The 13,029-nt window shown below is 41.6% G+C and overlaps 1 protein-coding gene across 1 annotated transcript in view; it reads right to left on the bottom strand.

The window, feature by feature from the left end:
• Window positions 1-1,515: 1,515 nt before the first annotated feature.
• Window positions 1,516-13,029, bottom strand: part of cdon (cell adhesion associated, oncogene regulated) — a 33,986-nt gene continuing 22,472 nt past the window's right edge. Inside the window, exons 10-19 of the mRNA XM_029447261.1 lie at window positions 12,264-12,380; window positions 11,469-11,672; window positions 10,116-10,297; window positions 9,153-9,258; window positions 7,317-7,439; window positions 6,882-7,073; window positions 5,362-5,654; window positions 5,154-5,233; window positions 3,383-3,645; window positions 1,516-2,270 (exon numbers count right to left, since the gene is read on the bottom strand). Coding sequence (XP_029303121.1) covers window positions 2,116-2,270; window positions 3,383-3,645; window positions 5,154-5,233; window positions 5,362-5,654; window positions 6,882-7,073; window positions 7,317-7,439; window positions 9,153-9,258; window positions 10,116-10,297; window positions 11,469-11,672; window positions 12,264-12,380 — 1,715 coding nt within the window. The 3' untranslated portion in view covers window positions 1,516-2,115. The remainder of the gene's footprint in view (window positions 2,271-3,382; window positions 3,646-5,153; window positions 5,234-5,361; window positions 5,655-6,881; window positions 7,074-7,316; window positions 7,440-9,152; window positions 9,259-10,115; window positions 10,298-11,468; window positions 11,673-12,263; window positions 12,381-13,029) is intronic.

Consider the following 13,029-nt stretch of genomic DNA (forward strand, 5'->3'; position numbering starts at 1 on the left):
ATCCGCCCGCTGCAATCCTATCAAGTCCAATCAGCCAGCACACCATGGAGATTATTCTAAAACCAATGGAGGGTTTAAGCTTTCAGAAAATGAGTTTGGCTAATGCGGGCTGAAACCTGAGGAGTATATTACAACTCTTTTCATGAATGAGTTATCTGCAGCATTTCTTCACACATCGGGAGCATTACACAGCGACTTTTGACGACAGAATTACTCATCTCAACCTACCAGCCGCCTAGCAGCAGCAACCTGCAACTCAGCAATTCTTTTTACCAACATTCCCAATTAGTGATTAGTTAAGGATATAAAATATATTTTGGCACTTGGCCCCTAGTGGTACACAGCCATGCAGGTACTAGTCTTTGTTACCTCCACCAAGGACGTTATGTTTCTGTGTGTTTTATGTGTGTCTGGCTGTCTGCAGGATTACAGAAAAGCTACTGGCCTAATGTTTATAAAAGCATGGGCCAAGGAAGAAGCCATTCAAATGTGAAGTGGATATGAATCACAGGGCGGATACACAAATTATGTTTCACTTTCATTAACTTGGGGAGATAGGGCATTTGTCATTCATGTTGTGTTGAATAATTAAAAATATTAGTTCCTGACTGGTAAATTCCTGTGAACAACACCTTATGTCAGAAAAACAACTTGTAAACAGATATAGTGTTCAAGCAGTACAACGTTCTCATATCACAATTTAAAGTCAATAAAAACAATGAAGTCAACATCAAAGGAGCACTTGAATGCACCATCTACCAGGGTGGAGATTGTGCTTTTCGAGTGCGATTCTAGTTTTATATGTAAAAGTTTTGAGTTTGTGAGATTTACACCTCTAACTGAGTACAATTGAGGTACTACAATTTGTGTTTGTACTGCATGAAAAACTCTACAATAGCCTCATGTCTCTTCATAAACATTGTCACTTTTACTCTTGAAAGTCCACAGACATCAATGTTCACTAATTGGGCCAACTTCTTTGTCTGCTTTGTCAGGCTTAAGTGAAAAAACATGTTTTTTTTATGATTTGGGTTAACTGAGCCTATAACACCAAGAATGCCGCGCTGAAGAGAGAGGATACCGTTTGTGTTTCACTTTAGATTTAGTTCTTCCTGTAGCTGGAGATTTGAACCTAACACCAAAATTCCACCTGGTCAGATAAACGTCACCTGTGCGATCTCAAAATTAGAAAGTATTCTGTCTCTAGAGCCGATTTAACATACACAAATGTGTGTGAGAGTGCTGCTCACACTTAACAATTCTGTTTTAATGCAACTACTCCACTTCTTTAACAGATTGGGGTCAGTAGGTCAGGAGTGCTCTCAAAGCAACAGTGCATTTTGCGTAAAGTGATGAGCTATCAAGTATTCACTGAAGCAAAGAGCGGCAGTCTTAATGTGAACAGTGAAGGGAGTGTTCACCCCGTTCAGGGGTCACTGCAGTGGAACAGCCCATCACTGAGCCACATCAAAGGCCTGCCAGAAATATCGATGGTTTGGACCGAGGCCGGGAAATTCACTACGGCAATCATTCATTGGGCGCTGCACATGAAGGAGGGGAGGAAAGACATTGAAAATAGGTTGGTGTTTACTCTTCCATATCTTCTCTTTATATTATTACAAAACTTTACACAGACAATTGCTAATTTCCAAACTCGAGTGGAACACAGAGGGACAAAACAACAAAAAATAAAAAGTATTTCTCATCCAAAAGGCATAAATAATATAAAAGACAAACTTCTTTTTTCTTTAAAACAGATACATTCATATGAAATAATATTTCACTACTACAAAAAATAAATAAGTCATCTCAAGAGTTTTTGATCTTTTATGAGAGTCTTCCCTCCAGTGGGATATCGGTTCAGTCTTTGAGCAACCTTTGCTCTTTGAGTTTCTCTCCCTCAGGCTTTGCTCTCAGTCTCTTGTAGTCGCTCTCTTTTCACACTTCGCTCGTCTCAGCTTGAACGTTTTTGTGTCCTTGTCACCATAACATGCAGTGTCTCTGACTACCCCATTGCTGGTCCTCTTCATCTGTGATATTTCCACCACTGACTGTCTGGCTGGTTCCTCTAAACCCTCCACGCTTCAGGAGAGGGTGCTTGTGTGTGGGCTGCGCTCAGACCTCCTGTGGGCTGGGCTGGATCAGCTCGCCTGCCAGGCTGCTGCTGGAGATCCACCCAGGCTTTTCGTCACAGTCCAAGTCTGGCAGGCCAAGACTCTCCCAGCACACCACAGGCCCCTCCATGTCCATGCACTCCAGCTCCTCTTCAGCTGCACAGAGAGAGAGGAGAGTGTTTGGTTTATACTTCATATTAAAAAAAGACAAGAACAGATTCTGGAAAGGACCACAGTGTAATTTGTGGTGACGCTGCATAGTTTGTCTGCATACAACATGAGGGATTGGTAATGATATACAAACCTACTAGTAAGGCAAGAAGAAGAACAACTGTCAGAGCTCCATTGCACAATCGTGTCGAACCATGACGGTCTGGAAGTAAATGTTTTCACTTCTCTGGGAATTTAGTTTTTTCAGCTGTAATGTCTTAAAGCAACTTTTTCTATCTTAGCACAGAGACTCGAAGCAGGGGAAACTGTTAGCTTGGCTCTGTTCAAATGTAAACATTTAAATAGCACAAAGTAACACATTTATCATATTTGTACATGGACAAGTGACACAGAGAAGTTTTCTGAGGAATGTGCTAGATTTCTTTTCTTGACCACAAGACAAGACTTCAGGAAGTTATGTAAGACTTTTCCAATCTTTATGCTAAGCTAAGCTAACTGCCTGCTGGCCAAGACAACTTCTCAAATGATCAAACTATTCCTTTAACTGTCTAAGCTCTAAATGACAATGAGCTGTGTGTTATAGTATATTTATGTAGTTCACTGTAAAAGTCGATTGTTACTTTGTTATTCCTACATTGTTTTCACTTTTGAACTTCACTTCATGAAGCCACCATTGACAGACGGTACTACCATCCAAACATTAAAAGGTGATTGCAATGATTAAATATTTCAAAACATGATGAAAGTATTATGATCATCCTTTTTCTATGCTCCTATTTCATCGTTACACCTAAAAGTAGCTCTGTAGATAATAAGGAGAAAATTATTTTCTGACATTGTATGCAATGCTGAAGAGGTTATGCTCCTTCCCGCCTAAAGTTGATCTAGTTTTTGTATGTTTTATTTTATAACCTCACGGTTCAACTAGTTGGTGGTTTGTTTCAAAGACTATCCAAAATGATTTGGCATAATCAGGGCCAAGAAGGAAGTGAGAAGTTGCAGTTCTTTGGGTCTCTGCAGTGAGAAGACGCCAGAGGCAGAGAAGACAAATTACTTGGAAAGATTTTGTGGGCATTTGGTATTAAAATGTGTCTCACCAGTGTTGTCTGCAGGACAGTTTTCATTGTTCCCCACCAGACAGCAGGAATGCTGTGAGGGCGAGGACTCCCTGTGCTCGTCTGGCTGGTACCCTGCGTCGGCCCCCTTGTCACCAGAGTGCATATGGCTGTCGGGGCCGTGGCACTGTGAGGAAACCTGGCCCAGAGGCACCATCTCCAGACCGTCCTGCTGGCATGGCGCCACACAATGCATTACAGGCAGAGTGCCGCTGGAGAAAGTGCCATTGGTCTTGTTATAACATCTGCTCAGAGACAGGGAGAGGGAAAGAAAAATGGGACAGTAGTTTATAAAAAGGTGCCTGTGCAACTCTCAGCTTCTTCTGCTTCACATACTACTCTGATTCTTCCCCTCTGCAGATATCTGTGGGTTTTCCGCCAGACACAGAAAACCCTTGTGTTAATTCCCCTAACAGTGTACAAAACAATGACAGCTCTAACACTACTAGAGCACTCTCGCACAGCTGCAAAAAACATTTTCCAACATTTCAACCGGAGATAAAAGGTCCAGTCTCACTACTTCTAAGTGTCTGTGACACATTGTGGTTTTGCTCCACGGTAAAGTTCCCAAACGCAGACACGCAGCAAGTTTCCCTAAACTCAGCTTCCCTCCATCGGCACATGATTGGATCGTGACCACACCCCCTCTTTTCCCAGCAGCCGGAGGTAAATAAACACAGGGCTCATTAGGTCTGCTGGCTGGGTGCACACAGGGTAAACTGTGATGCTAGCGACCCTTAAGTACATAAACAGGACTAGCAGGAGGGGAAGTGTGTGTGTGTGTGTGTGTGTGTGTGTGTGTGTGTGTGTGTGTGTGTGTGTGTGTGTGTGTGTGTGTGTGTGTGTGTGTATGTGTGTGTGTGTGTATGTGTGTGTGTGTGTGTGTATGTGTGTGTGTGTGTGTGTGTGTGTGTGTGTGTGTGTATTGTGCATTTCCTTGCAATATCCATAAGGCTCCTCTTTTTCAATTTCTTTTTGCTCTGTGCTGTGACAAACACAGTTCAGAAAACGTCCAGGTAATTTAGGGCTGTGCTAAATAGTTTGAAGCTTCCTTTATAACATTGACCTTCTAATTCTGTGTGGCCTTTTTATGTATTTATTTAGTTTAAACTCGGTATTTCTGCACTAATATTATTAGAATTATACTAGTTGTAGAATTAGATCCCAGTGGTGCGTAGGATTGTTTTCGACTCGTGTGGTCCAAACATTTACATTAACTGTTGTAAAGTCAACATAAAAAGAAAAAGAATTGAACAAAAATAGATATAATAATTTCCAAAATTCATAACATGTTTTTATTTAATAAAATATATTGTTGGTGTATAGCCTTTCAAAAACTTTTCACTGCGATCAAAAAACTCTTGTTGCACAAAAAGCAAGGCACGCACCTATAGTATATTGACATGGCGGTCTAGCAGCAATCTAACAGCACCATAAATAACATTTAATAACCACAATAACCCATCATCAGTGATGGCGTCATAAAATATAACGACAGACGTTCCAAACTTCATTCAAAAACCTCAATAGAAGCAATGAATATAAAAAAATGACATAGGGTCCAGCCCTCCGGGTAATAATCGAGCTGCTGATGATGCAGCAAAATCCCTTCAAGTAAGTAAAAAAAGGATAAAGATTCTTGCCATTTTATCTGATTAATAAACACCAATAAATCCCCATATTTCATGAAAAATTGAACCCAGGAATAATGTTTCCCACGTCAAAGCAAAAGGTATCCATAATCTTCTCTTACCTGTTATTGTTGCAGAGGTTCTGACAGCTCATACAGTCAGACGACTCTGTCTGGGGAAGAGCTGTGTACATGCCTCCACCCTGACAAGAGAGCACAAACACTACATTTAGTCAAACTGGATTTGCATCTGCTGATGTGAAATATCATACTTGGCCTTCAATACTTGGATATGAACAATGCGTCCAGTCTGCAAGTTTGGAGTACTTACGTTATGGTGGTGGGGGTGCGAGTGTTCGTAGTCCCGGGTGCTGTGGGGCAGGGTGCCATCATGGCTGTGTGGGTGGCCGGGGGAGAACAGGCTGCCGGAGCCGTTGAGCAGCGCCAAACTGTTGGGGAGTTTGTGGTGGAGGTGATGGCACCCTTGGGGTAACATGGGACCATTGTGCCCGTAGCCAGCGTGGACGCCGCCATTGATGCGGCTGGAGCCAGGCAGAGTGGTGTACTCGAGAACATGGCCGTTCATCTCTGCCGGCTGGTACAGGTAGCCGGGAGGGTCATACTCTACAGAGGAGAGAGGAGGCGATGGAGAGCAGGTTGAAAGAAAGCTGATAGAAAGGCTCTAGTTACATGAATAACAAAACATTTTCATCTGTCCATAGACCAGTCCGCTTTAACAATGTGAAACTAATTTGTGCGTTGTTAGTCATCTGACAGCCTAAAAACTACACACAGAAACATTAAACATTGTTTCTGACAATGGTCCTATGAACGAATGATTTGCTTTTCTTGTTTTTCGTTACTCACACGTTTTAACCTTTGGGTTAAGAAAGAAAAAAAATGTTGCTTTTGAGGAGCTGCTATTAGTTATTTGTGCAGCCACGACATAGTACACAGTGTATGCAGTACTGACACTTTGTCCCTGTGTTAGGACATCATCAAACACTGTAGCCTGAGAAATGTGCCATATTTTGTACAATGAGAAACAGGGTTGGTACAAGACTGTGCTTATATTTGTCAAAACAAGTTAATGAAAAAAAATAACATTGTTTTGGCCTCAGAACTAAAACTCTGGTAACATATTGCTACCCGTATTAAAAAATCAGCTCTATTTGTTCAATTCCCTCTGGTGGTGAATTATCACACAGAAAGTCGGCGCCTGTGATCAATCTCAATCTTAGCTTTTTTTCCAAAGTCTTTAAACTCCAACTATTTATAGATCCATAATGTCTGGTAAACGATTCCATCCAACAATGGCAAACACTTTTGCAAGCGCTGTGGGATCCATATCTGTACTATGAACACTTGGAATATGCTGCATACGCTGTCTTGGGGCCAACTATCTTTAAATATGAGACACTTGAAATGGAGTCAACTCTTTGTACGTGTGCTGGTGCTGCAAACTCATTTTAAATGACAGCTAAACTTGAGTGAACACCACATATGATACAATGTTCCTACAACTTAAGGCAAGTTAGATTTAAGACTTTTTAATGTCACTAGTGTGTCATAGATTCCTAATGAGACTTTTCAATGCAAGGTCAGAAAACCACGATTCATAAAATCCTACTTCCCATGTCTTAGCATTTTTAATACTTTTTAAAATGGATTCAAGACATTTTAATACTGAATCAGTCCTTATTTGTAGATGAATGAATTCAATGCCTTCTAGGACTTTTTAAGGATCCTCAGTGGTAGATGGTATTTAAACCTGTTCTCCAAAATCTCACACTGTAAGCGGCAACTATTCTTCTTTTATGCTCGCTTTGTGTTTAGTGTCTATAAACTCACTGTGCATGTTGTTCTGCTGGCGATTCCTCCACAGACACATGGCGATAAAAGCCAGCAAAATGAGCACCATGACTCCCAAAACACAGCCCACAATCAGGTACAGCAGTCCTCCAGGTGGGCTGGAAGGCTCCTGCGGGTAGGGGTAAGCTGGGGTGATGGGGTGATGGCTAGGCGACCCCGGGGACTGACGTGCTGCAGCAGAGAGGGAGGAAGGGACATGAGGAACAGAAAAACAACACAGTACCCAAACTATAGAGCCCATTGTTGTTGGTCTCGTAAAACTCAGTACATTTACGTTGTGCAATTACAGCAATCGTACCCATCATTAAAGTTACATCTTCCGCAGAAACATGCCTGGACTTCTGATAAAGTGGAGGTTTTGGTTGACGCATGAGTCATTTCTTGTGCTTTTTCTCTACAGCTTATGTTTCCTACCTTTAGTCTCACAGATCATGACGTTGCTGTATTCACTCTCCCCCCCGTCATTAAAGCACTGCATCTTGATATCGTAGGAGGTCTCCGCCTGGAGATGTCCAATCATGTGCAAGTGATTTACACCTGAGGAAAAAAAAAGCAGGACAAAGGTGAGAAACAACTTCCTCTATGAGCCGGTGTTGACTCACACCGCTCCAAATCCTATGTACACTTACTATCAGTGTTTCCCTCCTTCTTTACCTTCTATTCATGTCTCACACTTCAAGGTCATGTTCTTTCATGCTCGCTGCTGTGCTGTGCCCCCCCCCCCACACACACACACACACCACCCCACCCATCTTTGCTTCAGCCCCTCGTCAGTCCCACGAGGGCCCAGACAGTTGCTGTACTCTAGATGAGCTCCATATATGGCAGCTTCATGTTTGTCCTGGCTTGCCTCCAGTATTCACACACACACACACACACACACACACACACACACACACACACACGCGCACGCACACGCACGCACACGCACGACAATCTCCAACATGGAAATGCAAAAGTTTCAAATGATTGAGACTAAAATAAGCCGCTGTTCTTGCTGTGTTTTGTTTAACATGAGGTTTAATAAATCCCTGCACGTAGGCTACGTCTGTCCCAAGTTAGATTGTAACTGTTTTAAGTGGGAACAATACATAAAAGCTGCTGCCGAAGCTAAGTGTACTCTGTGCTGTACATCACCCAATAGAGAAGCACAATAGAGCTGCAACGATTAGTCGACTAATCCATTAGTGGATGGATAGAAAAATAATGGTCATCTAATGTGATCGATTAATGGTTAAAGTAATTAACCACTTTATTAAAGTAAAAAGTGCTGAACCTCAGTGCTTAATGAGGACTGATCGCAATGTGTGTAGCACTGAGAATTAAACTGCTGGGTACCAAAAGTTGGCAAGTCGTCAATTATTTGTTTTGTTTTGTTGTTGCTTGTAATGCTACTTTAGTGAAGTCATTAGATGCTGAAGCATTTTGGAACTTTCATTTCTAAAAAAAAAAGAGTTAGAAACTGAAACTCAGGTTTTTATTGGCACGTACATTTTCAAAAGATAAAGTAAGCGCCGATTTGGTAAAACACTCATGTTTTAGTGAATAAACAATGGTGCAGTCTATGTCTTGTGTCTTTTTTGATAAATTGAATGTAAAATCTTAAAACTTTTGAGTGTAACATATTACTGTTTTTCCAAAAGCAATAAAATATCAAGTGGAAGCAGGTCATAACTTAATTTTAATTGCTGTGAACACACAGTTATATGTAACTTGACAATGTACACTTGTAAATGTACTGACATATGTTGACCTCCTAATCTCCAAAGCAGTGCTTACTGGATACCCAGCCCTACACACATGTGTCCCTGACACAGTGACGAGGTTAAAGAAAAGCGCTGGGATGGTAAAGAGTTGGGCGGAGTGAAAGCACGTCCCTCCTTCCCTCCTTCCCTCCTGTACCAGGCTCCACTGTTAGCATTCCACGCAGCAACCTGAGCCCCTCTCCTCCGGCCGGACTCATATTTCAGCTCCCAGAACCATTTATTAAAAACAGATTTCAGAAAGCCCTGCTGCCCAGGGACAGCACTCTCTATAAATCAAATGGCAGAAATGCCCCTCTTCACTACACACCCCGTTATGGACACTGAGTATCCATTACCCTCGCAACTCCAGTTTATCTACAGAGTGTGAGCTCCATATCCGGGACAGGACGGGGCTGTCGACAAACTATCTACAACAGCTACACACTCAATCTGCACAACACAGACACACAAACATTAAAAAAAGAAGAAAATTATTTCCACTCACCCTCGACGACATCTCTTTTGTAGTCGCTGTCATTGTCGCTGTCCGTGGGCCGGTAGTAAATGTAGAAGCCTTGGATTGGAGTGTTGTTGTTACTCGAGGGACTATACTGCATGTGGATGGAAAAAAAGATTACGTTAGACTACAGCAATCTGGTGGGCAATTATTATACAAAGAGAGGGAATTTTCCGGCAACTAATGGCAAGAGCTTGTTATCCTGCAGATGTACACGACTGCAAGCAGGACTGTGATTGCACTTTCTGTCTAGAGTTCAGGAAATAATGAGACTGTCTGAGGTTAAGCAAATGTGGGGAACTATCTGCGTCCATATGCGGCCCGAACTGTGGTGAGGAGGAGAAACAGCTTTGAAGAACGTAGATGGACATGGCCTCTTAATCTCTGTTAAGAATTAGCGCAGCCGCTCAATTAAAGGTCTGATCGAGTCTCGGCTGCCAAAGAACCACCAGCAGCTCAAACACAGGTGAGCCAGCTGGGAAAGTCATTTACTTAAGTACTGTTCTTAAAACTAACATTTTTAGGTACTTTTAGTGTTTCCATTGTATGCTACGTTCTTCTACTCCAGAGCTGTAGACTTGACATTAAAGACTTGGAATTGAGTCATATTTTTAAAGAGGATTTTGTTTTTTGCTTTCAAAAACATTCAATTCTCAAATGTTGACCTTGTCAAGAAACAAAAAGGATAATAATACAGGGGTAGGCAGGCCAATATGTAATTGCTATACCAATGCATTATGAAGTCAACAAATCCAACATAGAAAAGAAACAAGACTCTTCAGGTTTTAACATAGCCAACAGTTTATCCGGATCCTCACCAGCAACCACTTTATTTGGAGGTAAGAATAGAAGTGAGAGCAGCCAACATGCCTCTAATAATCCAGCATTGTACAGGAAAAAGTTAAGGAAGTGAGAAAGGGATCTATACACTTCAGTCAATGGTGCACTTACAGTCCAGCGCAGCATGATCTGTGTGTCACTGATGGCGTCTGTGGATGTGATGTGAGGTCCGACCACGGGACGGTCTGCGATGCGCGGGCTAGCTTGTGGCACCTGGTACATTTTTGAAGGAATGCTGTGAGGACTCTCGCCGTACATGTTCATGGCTACGACACGAAACTTATAGGGGGAACCTGAGAAATAAATAATATGACAGGAGCAATGTTAGGGAACAGTGATATTATCTCATCACGTCCATCAATAAATCATATCCAGTTATGGTGAGACCCAATTCTGAGAGGTGCTGAAGTGTAAACCAATCGTTGTTGCTTTGCTCATGGCAGGAATTAATTGGTTTTGGTTCCTCTTCATTAAACACTCTGACTTATTTGATTATATTACATGTATATGTATTATGAAAGCCCTGAGTGACAAGTGAGAAGAAACTCCAGTGATCCATTTGTAAGTGTGATCTAAATAGTTTTGTCTCCTGTGTTTATGACTTTAGAGCAGGTTAAAAAAAAAGGTTTCCCAGGATAATCTTTCTAAGTTACTTTTTTTCATCTGTGAAAACTGGTTAAAAAAAAAAAAAAAGAAAGATTTGCAGGATGATTTTGTTTTGTTGCCTGAGGATCAAGTGTTTGTTGTTGTAAAACTTATTTCGTCCACATGAAGCTGCACCACTACCCCATGTTCTAAACTAAAAGCATTCATGATTTCCCAAATGGTAGATTAGCGCAAATTAAAATAAATTTCGAGCCCAAAAGTAAGACAGTAATGTTACATAACTTGTATCTTGGGTTTAGTGTGGAGGAATTACAACTCGCCTGGAGGAAAACATAAATGCTTTTTGTAGTTCCATTTAGAACATAAAAGTGAAAAAGAGTTTTGCCAAGACAATCTTTCTGTTTTTAAATCATAAAAACATGAGAAAAAACAATTGGAAAATAGATAACCAGAATATATTTTCTCACTTGCCTCTCAGGGCTTCCGTAATTTATTCATTACGTTATCTACTTTTTTTAATAAATAAAAATGTATTATTGTTATGTTATTTCTATAAATAACGTGATACAGTAGTAACCAGGCTGCAAAAACAATATTATTGTTGCATCACAAAATGATCACATTCTTTTTAGCGCTTTGGGCCAATAGTTGTCCATCTCTTATAAATCAACTAAAACAGTCAAACATCAGCGGGCTGGAGAAGTCACTGTTGTATGCTGTAGTGAAACAGATAACATTAGTCTGGATTAAGGTTGACTGATTAAAAGCTAGAAAGAAAAATAAAGATAAGACAGATCTGGGAGGATGTTATGCTTCACTGGACTGCAGAGGAAAGTTGTGAGCCGTGTGAAAGCTCACCAGGCTCCAGATTGCGAACTTCCACAGACAGCTTGAGAGGTGAGATATTATCCGCAGCCACGACCCACTCTGTACTGCGGCTGCGTCTGTACTCTACGCGGAAAGCCGTGATCGGAGATCCGCCATTGGCTCTCGGGACCCAGGTGACGTACACCGAACTTTCAGTCGCCATTGAGATGGTGGGGCGGTCTGGAGCCTCGGGTACTGGGGCAGAAAGAAATGAGGAATAACCCTTTTAGTCGTGCAAACTTCTGCGAATCCAATTAAAAACACACAGAGAGAACTGGCAAGCGTCATCACTGCATCCCGACTCATGTAAAGATGGAACAAGTTCAGAGAGAAGGAAAAAAAGACGGCATGACGTGGAGGAATGTGTACTTACTGCCTGGGCTCTGAGCCACACAGTTAGAGAGGGCAGGAGAGAGTAAGAGAGAGAGAAATGAGGGTTAGTGAAAAAGACCAATGTGAGTTTCAGCTTGTAATGCGAGTAAACATGCACAAACACAGATACACACGCTCCGATTTGACCCTAAAGTCGTGTGCAATCTCACAGATTTCTGCTTACAGCATATTTCATCCAAAGTCACTACAGGGTGTCGACTATCGTGTTATCACTGTTTGTACTCCAAGGCACAAAGAAACAAAGCAGACCACATCTGAACATTAAGCTCTGAGATCTATTTAACACAGTCCGGTCATGAACTCCAGAAAAAGCCCCAAAACGTCCTCAGAAACATCCAACGATCATCGTCTGCACACAGTGCAGCAGCTGCAGCAACAACACCGCACACCTACCTCTGTCATGTATGACAACACCAAAGTGTGTGTTGGCGGTTTTGTCCTCTGGAACTTTCGGGGGCATCGAGATAACGGGAGGCTTGGACGGATTCTTGATGGCGGTGATGGTCTTTTCTGAGAAAGGAAAATGGAAAGTGAGTAATAAAACAAGGCCCAACAGGTCTTCAGGACTATCAGTTCCACCGAAAACACATGGAACAGCTCCGGATGTTGGCTCTGGAATCCATAATTTCCTCCTGGTTTCTGTTCTCGAGCTGTTCGAGGTTTTATCAGGGTGGGTGTCGGGTTTCCACTTGGCAACGCTGTATTTGTTGCTTGGATGAGTGTGTGATGCGTATCAGATTTAACACTTTTCAGGAACAGAAGCCTCATTCTCGTCACTTTAAATTGATTGTTAAATAAAGAGAACAATCATTTTGTAGTTTATACATTTCTAAACAGGGCCATGAGATCATGACCTTGTTATTGTTTCTGTGTATTTGAGGTTTTTATTTGTGTACATTTGGTGGCTTTTGAAGGCTGATTTAGATTTTATTTCCATCTTTTTTTACGGTTTGTAGGCAAAAACATGTATTTAGATTTAGTATTTCTCCACCAAAACAAGCGTCATGTAGGGAGATACATTTTACAGAACAGTTATGAGTAAATACAATTTAGACAAAAACAATTTGACCTTATTGAGGATAAGTCAAATATTTCTTAGGGAGGTGCCGTTGTTCTGGCATTGCATCTGGACATAAGAGTCTGGTTGGCATTTTGGTTT

Source organism: Cottoperca gobio, chromosome 13 (assembly GCF_900634415.1).
Source record: "Cottoperca gobio chromosome 13, fCotGob3.1, whole genome shotgun sequence".
Taxonomy (NCBI): domain Eukaryota; kingdom Metazoa; phylum Chordata; class Actinopteri; order Perciformes; family Bovichtidae; genus Cottoperca; species Cottoperca gobio.